Consider the following 16,441-nt stretch of genomic DNA (forward strand, 5'->3'; position numbering starts at 1 on the left):
TGAGGCAACTTAGTGGCTAGTTTACAGATAAAGAAGGACTAAACTTGATTGACTAATTAATTAATTCTTCGTACCAACATTACCTGTGAAGCAGGTACTCAACGTCTATTTTCAAGCAGAGGTTTTCCTGTTCTGTTTCAGTTGCTCCCATGTTCAGCCCAGAGACTGTAAAATGTTCAACCTCGTCTTTTTTTTCCCCCGCAGCTGTTGCATTTTGGTCTCTGCATCTTTATGGTTCGCGCTTAAGGCTTCCGGCTGCCCATTTTTGGACTTACTTAGGCGGGTGGATAAATGATTGACAGGCAGAAAGCTTCTCAAAAGCCCTCCGATTGGCCAGCCAAAGCACCTGATCGCGATTCACGCCCACTTTTACACGACTGACTGACGTCCCAGTGTGTTTACAATTATCTCAATGTTCGGGGACTTGTAGGACAATATAGGTAACATTTATTCATCGCTTAAAGCACCTTTAGAATGTCGAAAAATTACAACTTTATACAAGAAGCCTGTTTGGTATAATATGATATGCATATATCCACAATGTGATTAAAATGAAAGCGAAAGTGTTTTGTGTTACGTCATCAAGGAAGTAAAAGTGGCGTTCTCTGTTTAAGTTTAGGTACAGTGACAACACAAAGGTTGGTGGATTTTTTTTATCTTAATTTAATATAAATATGCTGCAGCTAAAACATGGTATAAATGGTAATGCTGGTTTTGTAAAACTACAATTTTAAACGGAAGTGTAGATTCGTGTTATATCAGCTCGGCGTCTTCCGAGATACTGAGCATTATTGTTTTTGCTGCCAATAAAACTGATGATCTTAATAAACTGACATGGCAGAAATATTTATTTTCAGTAATAAAAGACTGAGAACATAATCGTGGTTGAGCAGTGTGGGAATTATCTCTTCTCGTCTAACTGAAGCTTTTAAGGTTATTTTGAGGTTTTATACTCGACAGTTAGATTTTTATTCAACACTTATTTTATAAAACACTTTAGAACAAATAATTCCCAACTATTTTGGGAATGTTCCTTCAAGTTTTTCTGGTCTGATGTGAATACTCTAATTGTCTAAGATGTTTGTGGTGATTTTTCTTTCAGCTGTAGACATATTATTTTGAAGTTTTACATTAAAGAAAAACAATTCCTTAATTAAAGTAACCTCATTTTATTTATTGGAAGTTTTTTTTTTATACATAAGTATAAATATACTCCACGTAAACCAAATGTATTTTTTAAACGAGAATTGGAACTATACTTGAAAACCATTACAGAGTCTGATAACAAGAACGCAGTTAAAATGTATAAAACATTTGCTTCGTTTAATATTCTGCATTAATTTGTAATATTTTTCATATGCTCTCTCTTACTTTTTTAAATTGTCATATTTCTCTTGTTGCAAAAATGTAGTATCTGTATTGTTTGTGCTGTCCTTCCATCTGTTTGTATTTCTATCTGTTGTACTTGCCTGTTGTTATTGCTCTAAAATAATCCCAACTTTATCATAAAGCAACTTCATTATAACTCATGGACAACAGCTCAATGCATTTTTACTTTTAATTTGACTGTAAATCCAGTAATGTTTTGTGTTGTGTAGGAACCGCAGTCTCTAAACGGAGCATCCAAAGGTTACTGGTTTCATAAATTGTCGGACAATTGCAAAAATGCCGGTGGAATTCAGTGGATGGGAGGCATATTGTGATAAATCAAAGCACCTTAAGCCAGGTCAAGAACCCAAAAAGAATCATGGCTACATTATGTACCACGGGACTCTCAAAAGCAATGCCCCAGCTATCATTACAACAGGGTTTCGTCCCTCTTCTGGTGGAACTCTGGGCCCCGGAGTCTACTGTAGTAGAGACATCAACAAAGCAATGGGTTACCCAGCATGTGCTCCCAATGACCAAGTCGTGTTAAAGCTGCGAGTGAGAGTTGGTAAAGTGAAGAGGATTGACAGCCAAAGTCTTAACATGAGGACATCATGGCATCAGAACGGATATGATACGGCCTGGTTACCTGCCACTGGCTCTTTTGTGGCACTTGAGGAAGATTGTGTTTGGGACCCAAACAGAATTACTGTGACTGGTATAGCCCATTGCACAGACCCCAGTACTAAGGCTTCCCTGGAGAGTCTCATAAAGCAGAAAAGCCAATCGCAGGACCCGAATGAGAAAGATGTGAAGCTGTGTAAGGGCTGTGGGATGCAAACACCGGATAAGCACAAGATGGAGAAATGCTGGTCCTGTAGGGCATCCGTTTGCCCCTTCATGAAAAAACATGGTTGCCAAAGAAATAGGAAGTAACAGGTGCTCATATTTCCAAACTACTTAATTGATTATATCTGTGAGGTGATGCTGAGAAATTATTTTAGGATATATATATTTTTTTAAACTCGGCAGTGCAGAAATGTATGTCAATTAGATTGTTGTCATTAAATTTGCACATGATCTTTCAAAACTACTTTCTTTTCTTTCTTTTTTTTACTGTTTTTTTTTATTTGAGGGTGGGGGGTGGGCTAATGTTGATTTAATTTTTTTAAAATTGTTTTTATTGGAAGGAAAAACAAGGTGAATTATTACATATAAAGATTTGACAAGACTTTTTCTTTTTTTGTTACATTTTTCCCCTCATGAACAACCTCCATCCCCTTGAAAGAGAAAAATAAAATAAATAAACAAAAATAAAAATATTAAAAAATAAAAAATAATAACAAAAAATATTTATAAATTAAAAAAATAATTAATTAAAATAATACTAAATTAAATTAAATATTTACATAGCCACAGAGATTTATTTTTACAATTAGGAGATATTTAACAGTAATGTTTGCCCATTGAGTTTAATTGCATTATCCTTATAAGCATATACATTTTAAATTACCTTTTAGTTTGGGGGAAGTGTTTGGCCTTTTTCAGAGTATGAGTTCATTGGATTCCATACTGTATAAAAACGTTTAGTAGATCCTCTTAGAGAGTATTTAATTTTCTCCAATCTTAAAAACCGCATCATATAACTAAACCAGAGTGAAAATAAAGGTGGATTACTTGATTTCCAATCAGGCAATATTCTTATCCGAGCCATAAGACACGTGAAGGCATAAGCGTCTTGATAATTATTGGACATGACTGTATCTTGTTCAAGTACTCCAAAAATAGCCATTTCAAAGCTAGGCCTAATGTCTTTATTATATGCTTTGGACAGAATTTTAAAAATAGTTGTCCAATAATCGAACAGTCTAGAGCAGGGGTGGCCAACCCTGTTCCTGGAGAGCCACGTTCCTGCAGATTTTAGTTGCTACCCATATCAAACACACCTGAACCAATTAATTAGGACCTGAACATCACGTGATAATTACAGGCAGGTGTGTTTGATATGGGTTGCAACTGAAATCAGCTGGAACGTGGCTCTCCAGGAACAGGGTTGGCCACCCCTGGTCTAGAGCATGCCCAAAACATATGAGCCAAATCTGCTTTAGCAGAATGGCATCGCTCGCATGTGTCACTTACATTTCTGTATATCTTGGAAAGTCTTGCCTTAAAATTACTTTTTCCTTGGTGTTTATATACCTTAAATATTTTTTGTGATGAACCTGTCTGTCAGAGGTTAATGCTTGGACGTCAAAGAACTTTTTTTTTTTAACTAAATGAGAAGAAGACTGAGGCAATTGTCTTTGAACCATCAGCTGGCTCAAATGTATTACAATGGTTTGTTCTGTAGACTATTGGGAAAAAAAATTGCTTAAAGGGGCTGATAATATTGACCTTAAAATGGTGTTAAAAAATTACGAACTGCTTTTATTCTAGTCGAAATAAAACAAATAAGACTTTCTCCAGAAGAAGAAATATTATCAGAGATACTGTGAAAATGTCATTGCTCTGTTAAACATCATTTGGGAAATATAAAAAAAAGAAAACAAAATTCAGAGGGGGCTAAAAATTCTGACTTCAACTGTATATCTGTTTCAGCCTGTGTCCATTCTGTCAAAGTAGGTTGGCAGGTCTTCATCCAGTTCACTGTAATTATCTTCCTCGCTGTTATTAATAATATATGTAGTGCAAAAAGGTGTGACTTACTGAATTGATCAGGGGGAAAGCCATCAAGCAAAAAGAATATTGGGTGCATTGGTATGTCGTATCCTAAAACTTTACTAATCTCCCTGTTAACCTCCTGCCAATACACTTGTATTTTGGGAAATTCCCAAATATGTGAACATAGTCTCCCACTTCTCCACAATCTCTCCAGCATTGTTCTATTTGTATAGAACTATTGAATTTGGCGACCACTAATGGAACTCTGAAAAACCTAATTTTCATCTTCCAGTCAAACTCCTTCCATATTTTACAGCTAAAATTCCTATGACATTTTGTACATATTTGTTTCATCTACTGTAACTCAATTTATATAGGTTATATAATTGCCTACAAGTGGTAGAAAATGCAGCCGTTAAGCTTCTTACTGGCTCCCGTAAATTTGAACACATTACCCCCATCCTGTGCTCCCTAAAATGGTTGCCAATATGTTTTAGTATGAAATTAGCATAGAATTTTCATTCATTAATTTTCTTTTCGGCTTAGTCCCTTTGTTAATCAGGGGTCTCCACAGCAGAATAAACTGCCAACTTATTTAGCATATGTTTTACGCAGCGGAAACCCTTCCAGCTGCAACCCATCTCTGGGAAACATCCATATACACTAATTCACACTCACACACTACGGACAATTTAGCCTACCCAATTCACCTTTACCGCATGTCTTTGGACTGTGGGGGAAACCGGAGCACCTGGAGGAGAACGTGCAAACTCCACACAGAAATGGCAATTGACCCAGCCGAGGCTTGAACCAGTGACCTTTTTGCCTTGAGGTGACAGCGCTACCTACTGCACCACTGCGTCGCCCTCAATAGAACATTTTACTTTGTTTTTAAGGAATTGAATGGTCAGTCACCGCCTTATCTTTCTAATCTTATTACTGTTAAAATATCTGGCAGATGTTTAAGGTCGTCGAACCAGAAAATGTTAAAAGTCCCCAGATCCAAGTTAAGAAAAAAGAAGATCAGGCCTTTTCCTGTAGGTCCTAAAAAGTGGAATAGGCCCCTATATGTATTAGAGCATTCTCTAATGAGTCCTTGTTCAAAGAGGAACTCAAGCAACATCTCTGAGAAAAAGCTTTTAAATTGAAATGACACTGATCTGATTCTGCCTATCTTTGTTTCTGCTGTATGCATTCAATGTTTTTTGTGTTATGTTGGTTGTACTGTATGCTGTTTTATATCTTGTCTATTTTTTTGGTAATTTTTTAACCTAAGGTACAGTTGAAGTCAGAATTACTAGGCCCCCTTTGAGTTTTTTTTCTTTTTTAAATATTTTCCAGATGATGTTTAACAGAGCAAGGACATTTTCACAGTATGTCTGATAATATTTTTTTCTTTTGAAGAAAGTCCTATTTGTTTTACTTCAGCTAGAGTAAAAGCAGTTTTTCTTTTTTTTTTTTGCACCATTTTAAGGTCATTATTATTAACCCCTTTGATCTATATTTTTTTCGATAGTCTACAGAACAAACCACTGTTATACAATAACTTGCCTAATTACCCTAATTAACCTAGTTAAGCCTTTAAATGTCACTTCAAGCTGTATAGAATTGTCTTGAAAAATATCTAGTCAAATATTATTTACTGTCATCATGGCAAAGATAAAATAAATCAGTTATTAGAGATGAGTTATTAAAACTGTTATATTTAGAAATGTGTTAAAAATGTGCTCTCTGTTTAACAGAAAACGGGAAAAAATTAAACTGGGTTAATAATTCAGGGGGGCTTATAATTCTAACTTCAACTGTATGTACAGCATATTGGTCTACACCTGTTGTTTTATTGCGCTTTATAAATAAAGTAAAAGTGAAAAGTAAAGAATCTGCAATTTACAAATGTAGTGAAACTCTGCTAACTGCATCACTAAAATAAAAGACATTACAGTGAATGTAATCTTTTGTTTTAATTTGTTCTCATTAACAGTGTTAAATTAATAATAACTGCTCTTTAATTGAATAAGATTGTAAGTTGTTTTAACGTTGGTGCAATTAAGAAAAAGTATAATCTTATAAATACATGAGAAACAATAAATAAATAAAGGCACTTCATACCTATTAAACTGCACGTATTTTTCTTTTCTAATCTGTTCATTGTCAAATTATTGTCATTTATTTTTCTTGTAATTCTTGTAATTTAAGGTCAGAAACATTAATTTATTAATTGATTTAGTCTCTATTAATATTTTGCCATAGCGGAATGAACCGCCAACTTATCCAGCATACTGTTTGTTTTACGCGGTGAATGCCCTTCCAGCCCTAACACTGTGAAACACCCATACACACTTTTTCTCACTCACACACACACACAAACTATGGACAATTTAGCTTGCCCAATTTACCTGTACCTTGTCTTTGAACTGTTGGGGAAACCGAAGCACCCAGAGGAAACCCACTCGAACATGCAAACTCCACACAGAAATGGCAACTGACCCAGCCAGGACTCGAACCAGCGATCTTCTTGCTGTGAGGAGATTGTGCCACCTACTGCGCCACTGTGACGCCCAGGACAAAAACATACTATAGAATATATTTTAAACTATTATGTTGTTATTTTCCTGCAATTTACATTTCATTTTATTAACTTTTTGTGTGAATTTTTATTAACACTTCTGTGAATAATACAGTTCCTTAATTCCTATACAAAATATGTTTATATTTTTTTTTTCTATTGTACAATCCCTAGATTCTGTCAATAATAATGAACAGGGTGAATTTTAGGGAATTTGAACATATTGTTGGTCTTTTAGGAGATTTTCAGGCTATAATTGGTGTAACAGGAAAAACATTTTTGTGTTTTTTTATATATTTTCAATATCTTCCTGCACATATGTTAAAAGTAATGATCCAAGAACTGATCTTATTAGTACTCTGGTATGAATCTGTGATCGATATGATACTCCTTCACTCACTTCTACAAACTGATCAGTCAGATAGGTGTGATTTGGACCATGACAATGCAACGTCCTAGTAATGCCAAACCAATTGTCAAGCCTATCCTGGAGAATGTTGTAACTATCAAATGCAGCACTGAGATTCAATAATACTAGTAGAGAAGGTCATTTGTACGCCTGATGAGGGCCATTTTTGTGCTTTGAAAGTTAGTGCTTATATAGAACCATTCTTGTTAAAAACAAAACAAAACAAAAATGGCCCTATAACACAATATATATTCATTAACTTAACAATATGGACTACTCCATAAACATCATCTCTTATAATAGATTAAAAGGAAAAATGTATATGATGTAGCATATGATATGCTGTTGATTTGTAAGTCTTAACCTATTGATTTAAACAGTTCTTCCTCCCCTAAAAAAGGGCTGAAGTGTTTTCTTTAGATACTACAGTACACTAATTACCACAATGATGTTGCAGATGGTTGGTACTGATTTTGTCTCTAATATTATCAGTCTTGCAAGCAAAGAAATTTATAATGTCATTACCTTTGTGTTGCTGAGAAATCCATACCAAATAAAAACGTAAGATGGTGTCCGTTTTGATCTAAAAACATTTAAAGTAAGCAGATATTGCACAATTTATAATTAATTTTTTTCATGCTAGATGTAATACCTTTTGTCTTCTTCCAACTGTGCAACTGGAGTAAATTATTCTTCATTCTTTTATTACAATGATTAAAATTTAAAATCACATGACAATTTAACATGCAACATTTTCAAAAAAAAAATGTAATGAAAACAATTCAATTAAAGACTTTGTCAAAATCTTTTAGGTGAATCAACATTAAATGCTCTAGTGATCTTGGGCGTATTTCATAAATGACTGTGATTCGTTTTGGATCCCAAACACAATCTTCTTCAAGACCACTTGGCACCATGCCACAGTTTGGAGGGCACCAGGCAGTGTCATACCCATGATCATGCCAGGTTTTCTGCAGTGGATGACGTTGGCGGTCAATCCTCTTCACTCTCCCAACATTGACTTTAACCATCAGAATAACTCGGTCTTTCTCAGGTACGTTCAGAGGGTATCTGGAGGCCTTCTCTAGATCTCGGCTGAGGTAGACACCAGGTCCAAGCATGCCATCAGAGGATGGACGAAAACCCTCTGTTTTTATTTTTTCAGCAGCTTCTTTGGTAGTGCCGTGATACATTCTGTAGATACTGTCGTTAGTTGGTTGTCTGTGACTCTCAAGACATGGTGGAGCAGCAGGACCCATGTCATATTCAGCCCACATGTTTGCACCTGAACAAATCAAATTTTTAAATAACAGAAACTCAAAACTTGACTAGCAGACTGACTTTCAAAGGGCATAATGACACTTAAAATGGCATTAACTTTTTAGGCTTTATCAACCTTAAGACAAAAGTACCAAACAAGCTGAAGTCACAACTTACCTTTCTGATGTCTCCTTTAATCTAAATCTGATTTCTTCCTCCTGAGAGCAGATATAAATGCACATCTGGGTGTGTCCATGACGTAAACTGCTCAAATGAATTTCGGTTTCTTTTCATTTTTTGTTACCTGGTATTTCTGCAATAAACTTTCACATACAACATTTCTGGAATGTGATCATAAAGAAATCTTTTTAGACTGATTAAAAGACTTTTTGGCAGAACCCTGGTATTCTGGTTTTCTCCAGCATCTAAAAGTAACAACCTTTATACTTTAAATTTCCACTCACATCCAATATTGATAAGTTGTAGGTGAACATTATTGTGTAATCTTTGTCAAACTATTATAAAGAAAGCTGGTGCTGCACTGCTCTCTGTTTTATTAAATAAAAAATATTATTGATAATTGATAGGTTCTGCCTAATTAAACATTCTCTACCAACCATTTTCATTTTAAACTAATTTCCAGTGTAAGTTTCATTTGAGCTGTAGAAGACAGTTGCTGGTTTCCTGTAAATGCCTCTCCTTTTAGTAAAGTATCTGCATGCTTAAGATGCCTGAATAAACCAATGAACAATTAGTAAAACACAATGGATTTGATGTGCTCAGAGAGATCAGATCAGTTCATTATAAAACATTTGCTTTAATGTGAATTAAAATAAGAAAGACTTACTGCGAACATCCTAGTTACTAAGTTAAAAAATCTTTTTAGAGCCGTAAATAAAGTTTATTTGACCATTTTATGATCATTTTGTGATAACTGAAAAATTGCATGAATGTTTGTAATTCTATAGTTAACCAAGATATAAGATGTGATGTGTCTTCTGTTATGATCTTGATCGGTCATATTCAGGCAGTCATATGATTTTAAGTATTGAGTCGTTCGTATCTTTCTAAGTTTGTTTCTTTCTTCATTACCAACAACATATATTGAATTCATATGATTGTTTAAAAAAACACTGAAAGAAGGGATTATCCACACACACACACACACACACACACAAAGTTTTATGACCAGCTGAACAATAATACGTTGTTCTTCTTTTGAATATGAGTGTAAAGTTTATTTTTACAAGTGTTCAGATAGTTTAGGTGTGAGCTGTTTTTTATTTATTTGTACTGTCTTTTGCACAAAACATGCACCTGCCCAACATCACCCTATAATGTACACAAGGAGTTCCTGGAATATCTGGCATAGGGCAGGCATTTATCAACAATAGTTTCATTATTAATAAAAATGAACGAAATGTGCTATATGTATAAGTTTCTTATCAAATGAATTCATTCATTTTTTTCAAGACTGGCAGAGTATAGTTGGGATAAAAAAGAATTTGCATCATATATTTATATACATATACCCCTTTAGTCTTTCTATATCAGATTTAATTCAATTGGACTTGATGAGTTTTTACACCAATCTATATCAGACTTGAAAACTGATAATGAATAGAAGATCTATAGGAAAAGGGGAAGAAAAGAGGATCGATACAGAACCTGTTTTACTTCAGTTTTCCATTCATTTTATTTTACAGTATAGGTTTCATCACCTTAGAATTATAAGGTTCTATCTGACATTTTTGTCAAAATTGAGTTATTGACATACAGTTAAAGTCAGAATTATTAGCCCCCCTAAATTATTTCCCCCGTTTATTTTTTTCCCCAATTTCTGTTTAATGGAGAGATCATGAGAAATGTTTTTTCAACACATTTCTAAACATAATAGTTTTAATAACTCATCTCTAATAACTGATTTATTTTAGCTTTGCCATGATGACATAAAGCATTATTTTACTAGATCTTTGTCAAGACACTTCTATACAGCTTAAAGTGACATTTAAAGGCTTAACTAGGTCAATGAGGTTAACTAGGCAGGTTAGGGTAATTATGCAACTTATTGTAAAATGATGTTTGTTCTGTAGACTATTGAAAAAAAAACTAATAATTTTGTCCTTAAAATAGATTTTTTTTAAAATAAAAACTTTTATTATAGCCAAAATAAAACAAATAAGACTTTCTTCTGAAGGAAAAATATTATTAGACATACTGTGAAAATGTATTTGCTCTGTTAAACATCATTAGGGAAATATTGAAAAAAGAAAAAAAAAATCTAAGGGGTGCTAATAATTTTGACTTCAACCATATTTGATTAAATGACAACTTATTTACATTATGTGATGTTTTTTATAAGCTGTTAACATTTTAATACTTTTTATTGTAAAAACAAATGTTATACACGTACTGTTTGCTATATGGAATGCAAAAACTTTGAAGCTCAATATCTCAAAATCATTCTGAACGCTGCTAGAACCTTATAATTTCAAGGTGATGGATTGTGTATTGTGATTAATGTGTTTCTATTCATTTTATTTCATGAAAATACATTTTTTTTAAATAATTAACTCAAAGATATTTGCGTGAAGATATGTTTAATACATTCATTGTTTATATTTGTATTACAATCAGGATTATTTTATTTATATTCATCTTCAACAGCTGGTAAAATGTTTTCAAACAACATTGTAGAACATTTTATTAAGGTTCACTTATAAGGGTCACCAGAGCCACAATACGTCTTTTGTGGGCGGATTTCATCAATGAACTGGATACGTTTTGGATCCCAAACACAATCTTCTTCAAGACCGCTTCGCACCATGCCACAGTTTGGAGGGCACCAGGCAGTGTCATACACCAACCCATACTTTTGATCATGCCAGTTTTTCTGCCGTGGATGATGTTGATGGTTAATCACTATCACTTTGCCAACATTCACCCTCACTCTCAACACCACTCTCTGCTCCTCAGGCAGATTCAGAGGGTATTTGGAGGCCTTCTGTAGATCTCGGCTGAGGTAGACGCCGCGTCCAAGCATACCATCCTTAGACTGGCAAAACCCCTGTTTTTTTATTTGGTCTGCAGCCGCCCTGGTAGTGCCGTGATACATGATGTAGACATTGCCATCTGCTGGTTGGCTGTGACTCTCAAGACATGGTGGAGCACCAGCACCCAAGTCATCTTCAGCCCACCTGAACATGTTTGCACCTGAACAATTCCCAGAAATTACTAATTTAATCAAACAGCCTAATCAGAAACAAAGACATGCAAAGGAGAATAGAAAATACATAATGACAAATACAAATACACTTCTATTGGCATTAAAAATCAGTAGGCCTACTTTACAAAATTTGTGGGGATGTTTTATAAAAGACCAAACACATTTTCAACAGGTAAAAGTTGTGCCTTACCTCTGATGTCTTTTCTAAAACTGATTTCTTCTTCCTGAATGCAGGTATAAATACATGTCCGTCAGGGTGTGTCCATGACTTAAGGACGAGTTTCAGTTTCTTTTCACTTTTAAACGTTGCATGAAACTTTACATGCAATTGGTTTGTTGTTTTTAATATAAAACTAAAACGGCAATATCTCAAAAACTTCAGTACATTGAAAAGTCTGAAATAAACAGCTTATGAAATGACCTAATACAAACAGTTATAAAATATTTTGGTGCAATACAAATTTCTATCCCAACTTCTAAAACGTGAACTTTTAAGTGTTAGAATCTGCCCTATAAACATGCTTCATCGATGTAAAAAATATTATAATAATGTAATACTTAAATAAGTTCCCGTGTAAGTTTTGTTTTTGCCGTAGAGGACTGTTTTCCTGTAAATGCCACACCTATTCAAAAACAGTTTGCATAAATCTTTGAAAAGCACACTAACATAATAGATCTGATGTATTCAGACAGATGAGGTAAACACTTTGAATTATTGCTTTCATGTGACATCAAACTAACAAAAACAAACCTTAAAAAGGTGTGGCAGTCCTGGATACAAATAAAATGGGTAAGTGCGACAATTAGAGGAAGTCAACGCTTTCTTTTGCAATCCACAAAGTACCGCGTAAGTACAGTGAAATAACAGTGTACGTTTCTGTCAAGTGTGCCGCAAGCCTACGTTTGAGTGAAGGTTTCGGCTGTTAGATCGCCCCCTGGGGGCTGGCTGCAGTACAAGTCATAAAGCCCGCCTCCTCCGTGTTAATGAAGGAGACTTGAGCCCAAAGAAAAAAAATTATTACACTTGCAATAAAATGTCCCGAAAGATAGTTCTGGTCGATTAAGGCACTGGTTATTGTGCTGAAATAGGTGCAGATCTTCATTTTTGTAAACAGTTTGTTTTTAGCAGTAATTTAATGCTGGGCGTGTCATCGTGATTGACAGCTGTGATTGACAGTTTCTCAAAGCGCGGCGTTTGAGCTTCGGCAGGAGACTGAAGTAGACTGAAATGTTATTATTCGATTTCTGTGTTATTTTACCATGACAAAATGAGTTCAGCAGTAAACTATAGTTTCTGACATACATGATCCTGGTGGAACACTGTTTATTCGCTAAGTTCAGGGCTTTTTTCGGGCTTTATTAGTTTGCTGATACACGCCTAGCCACCCAGATAGCAAAGACTTATCTCTTATCTCTTAGAGCTCAGACTGACTAATGTTACCTCTGCTGGACCTACTCCGGATGCCTGGACTCACTACCCAATTCCAGCCCAAGTCAATCGAGCCAGATGCGGCGGCCGAGTGAGCAGGCGCTGCCGCATGCGAGCCGGAATCAGCCCGCGACGCCGCGAGTAAGTTATGCGCTGCGGCCTGGAGCTGGCGCGATTGAATATATAAAACCCTCATATTTGTTAACGTTATTACATCCATTTGTGTTGATATGACAGCAAACGCATGCTGAGAAGTTCGGGGGGCGTAGTTGATTTTACATAAAGCGTTTGATTGGAAGCTCGACTCTGCTCATTTTCGCGGCTCCTCCTCTGGCTCCATCAGACAATCCTTCTGCGCATGTCTGGCTCCAATTTCAGCAGTCTTCTGCGACAGTTTGTGCCCGTCAAGCAGGCGTTTTGCCCTCAAGGCGTTCAATGGGAAAAAGGGCTGTCGCGTCGTCCATATTTTTTACAGTCATTGGTTTCTGTACGTATAATGTAAGTAGGCCTATAATGAACGTATGTGTGGGTATAAGGAAACAAACCGTAATGCTTGGGTAATAAGGGGGTAACAACCAGACATTCAGAAATTTCAAGTACATGGTTATTTCACTGTACTTATGCGGTAATTTTCGTGTTGAATATGGGTGTTACCCCCTTATTACCCAGTTTGTTCCCTAATACCTACACGTTCAATATATACAATACGTACAGAAAAGTACACCGTTATTTCACTGTACTTACGCGGTACTTTGCGGATTGTAACACAAAGGCGCAGGTTTGCTCTTGACACTGGTGGGGACCTGTGATCTTCCATGCTCACTTGCGTGTCACCCACCTCACACACCTTATCTTTGCTTAAGAAAATTCCCCTGCGCAGTTTTGGCGCTGAACGCAGCTACAGCCTCTCACATGACAGCAGGGAAAGGGTCAGCCAATCACAATGATCATGTGTTTTGGGGATGGTATATGACTAGAGTATCGAATGGGATTTAACCCCTTCTGCATGTATAGGTTAATGTTGACAGCAGGATTTTTTTAAGTGAATTAAATTATTGGTGGGGACATTGCAGTAGTTGGTGGATATTGGTGAAGAAACGTCACCTTCATCCATGCTAAATCTGAGCCCCTGTAATAACAGAATTTATAATGCAACCAACCCTCCCCACCTCCTGCATCACCCCAAGTGTGGTAACAGATCACACCTGTTAAATCTCTTAACTGAAGTCACTATTTTAGGAATATAATAGAAACACATTTTCACCACACATTTGAGGATTGTTTGAATTCTGAGTGATTATTACTTTATTAATAATTTTAAAATATTAGTAGGAACTAGAAAGCTCAAATTCAATGATTTAATACAATAATATTCCACTGATATGACCTTCATACTCAATTATGTTCTTTTTTGAGTTTTTGTACTTTAAATTATTTTTCTGATCATTGATCTGTAAAATAACATTTTTTAAAATAATTTTATGTTTTTTAAAGAGCTGTTTTATAAAACTGTAGCCTAATGGATTTATTGTTTAAGCATATTAAAAAAGAACTTTTTTAAGAAGTTTATTGATTGCACAGTTTTATTATTTTATATTTTATTGTATTTAAAATAGCCTGCATTCTAAATGTAATGTTTTCAATTGCAATATAATTTCTATTTATTAACACAATTGATTTGTTTTACATGTGGCAGAGTAATTGCCAATTAATTTCACTGAGGCAAGGCTTGGTAAGAAGGTAGCAAGCTGAGTGAGTGAGTAAGCGAGGGAATATATATATATATATATAATACTATAAATCATATTTTTGTTTTTGTGTTGTATTTAAATCTTATTATTAATATAAAGTGATTAGGTTGCAGCATACTAGTTTTGATCTGACTTTATAGCCTAATTAGTGTAATATTAACTCAAGTGTTTTAGTTTATTGAACATTAACAGGTAGACATTTCAAAATATATGAAGATTAAGGTGCTCAGTCTGCAAACAGGCCAAAACACCTACTTCACTGCAGTTTTGCCGCAAAGTCATCGGCTACCACAAGGTACAAGAGCTGTCACTGGGGCACTACTTTTTTTAAAAGGTACATATTTGTACCTGAAGAGTCCATATTGGTACCTCAAAGGTACATTTTAGGTGCATTTGGGTACTGATATATACCTTTTTAGGTACCACTAATATACAAATATGTACCTTTTGAAAAGGTACTGCCCCAGTGACAGCTTTTGTACCTTTATTACTGAGAGTGTATATATCTTTCCTGACTGATTTAAACCCAGAGTATGGCAAACCAGCTTGAGGGGAAGAATCTAGCCATGAAGCACCCAAATGTCACGGTTGAGGTGGGGAAAAGGAGCGAGGACTCAAGTGCAAAGAAACAATGGGTATTTATTAATAATAAAATAAAAATAAAAAGCAAAACAAAAACTACCCCGAGGGGGAAAACATTAACAAAACACACAAACTTGGCTCAACAAGAACAAGGCAAGACTGGAGCAGGACCACGGGGAGTGTAGACAACGAACTGGCAAAGGACTGAAAACATGAGGGGGATATAAAGCAAAAAAGTAAATTGACACACAGGTGAACACAATTAACTAATAATGGGTTGACAAGGAGGGTGGGACTAGACAATAGACGGGAGAGCGCATGACACAGAGAGACAATACAAGCCATGCGCTCGCATAACACAACACTGAAGCACACGACAAAAGCACGTGACCACAATGTAAACACCGAGCCACGTGCTTTGACAAAAGACGCAAGACACGAGCACACGATAGATAAACACCTTACCGTGTGCTCACACATAAGCAATGCGCATGCTTCATCTCAGCGCCAACCAAAACTGAAACCAACTAGACGGAGGCGCCGAGAATAAAGCAGCGCGCTGCTGACAGAACAAACACAAACACTAGTACAAGAGCGTGCGCGTCTGAGGGACGCAGAGCGTGCGCGGCCACATCATGTGGCAGCGCGCACACTCTGCGTACACCCACGACGGCGCGCGCGCACACAGAGACAGAAACAGGACCAGACATTGAGTAGTGTTAGAGCTCTGCCACCAAAACAAGAATTTACAAGACCAAAGTGGCAGAACCCTGACACTAGCCCCCCCCAAAAGGGACGCCACCTGGCGTCCCTAAAGGGAACATCCAACAAGGTACGAGACAGACAAGAAACACTAGAAGACAACAAAACAGGCAACATCAACAGACACAAGACAGGGGGGTGAACAGGCAAGACAACATGAAGGGAGGGAGGGAGGGAAGCCAAGCCAGACCCAACAAGACAAACAAGGGAGGGATGGGAGGGCAAGACCAGGGAGGATCAGGAGGGACAGTCCAGGGTGGATTCAGTGGGTCGGGGGCCCCGGCAGGGAGCCAGGGTGGAGCCGGAGGGTCCGTCCAGGGTGCAGAGAGGGAACACCAGGGAGGAGCAGGAGGGACGACCCAGGGAGAGTCTATCAGGGGAGACAAGGCAGGAGGTCGGTGGGGAGCTGGCTGGGCTGGAGGCCTGT

At 36.4% G+C, this 16,441-nt stretch overlaps 3 protein-coding genes across 11 annotated transcripts in view; 1 reads left to right on the forward strand and 2 right to left on the reverse strand.

Annotated features, from left to right (window-relative positions):
- Positions 1–250, reverse strand: part of nectin1a (nectin cell adhesion molecule 1a) — a 54,884-nt gene extending 54,634 nt beyond the window's left edge. For 7 of the 8 annotated variants that reach the window (XR_012396438.1, XR_012396439.1, XM_073934207.1 and 4 more), the window contains exon 1: positions 84–250. The gene's annotated coding sequence lies outside the window, so the exon portion shown is untranslated. 8 annotated transcript variants of the gene reach the window in all.
- Positions 251–344: 94 nt separating this feature from the next.
- Positions 345–2,461, forward strand: LOC566907 (Gig2-like protein DreN). 2 transcript variants are annotated; one of them, XM_005161194.6, is made up of 2 exons: positions 345–440; positions 1,599–2,461. In XM_005161194.6, the coding sequence occupies exon 2, from the start codon at positions 1,666–1,668 to the stop codon at positions 2,302–2,304; it is 639 nt and encodes a 212-aa protein (XP_005161251.2). In that variant the 5' UTR covers positions 345–440; positions 1,599–1,665; the 3' UTR covers positions 2,305–2,461. The 2 variants fall into 2 exon arrangements, with proteins under 2 accessions (XP_005161251.2, XP_073791446.1); XM_073935345.1 differs by lacking the exon at positions 345–440 and adding an exon at positions 576–638.
- A 7,496-nt stretch (positions 2,462–9,957) lies between these two features.
- gig2l (grass carp reovirus (GCRV)-induced gene 2l) lies at positions 9,958–11,754 on the reverse strand. The gene is made up of 2 exons (XM_073935347.1): positions 11,681–11,754; positions 9,958–11,477 (listed from the first exon to the last, which is right to left on the reverse strand). Exon 2 carries the CDS (start codon positions 11,467–11,469, stop codon positions 10,978–10,980), a length of 492 nt encoding a protein of 163 aa, XP_073791448.1. The 5' UTR covers positions 11,470–11,477; positions 11,681–11,754; the 3' UTR covers positions 9,958–10,977.
- Between the last annotated feature and the right edge of the window lie 4,687 nt (positions 11,755–16,441).

Source organism: Danio rerio, chromosome 21 (genome assembly GCF_049306965.1).
Source record: "Danio rerio strain Tuebingen ecotype United States chromosome 21, GRCz12tu, whole genome shotgun sequence".
NCBI lineage: Eukaryota > Metazoa > Chordata > Actinopteri > Cypriniformes > Danionidae > Danio > Danio rerio.

Excerpts from the sequence above, each read along its gene's own strand:
- gig2l (XM_073935347.1), bottom strand. The coding sequence starts at position 11,469 with ATGTTCAGGTGGGCTGAAGATGACTTGGGTGCTGGTGCTCCACCATGT.
- LOC566907 (XM_005161194.6), top strand. The coding sequence starts at position 1,666 with ATGCCGGTGGAATTCAGTGGATGGGAGGCATATTGTGATAAATCAAAG.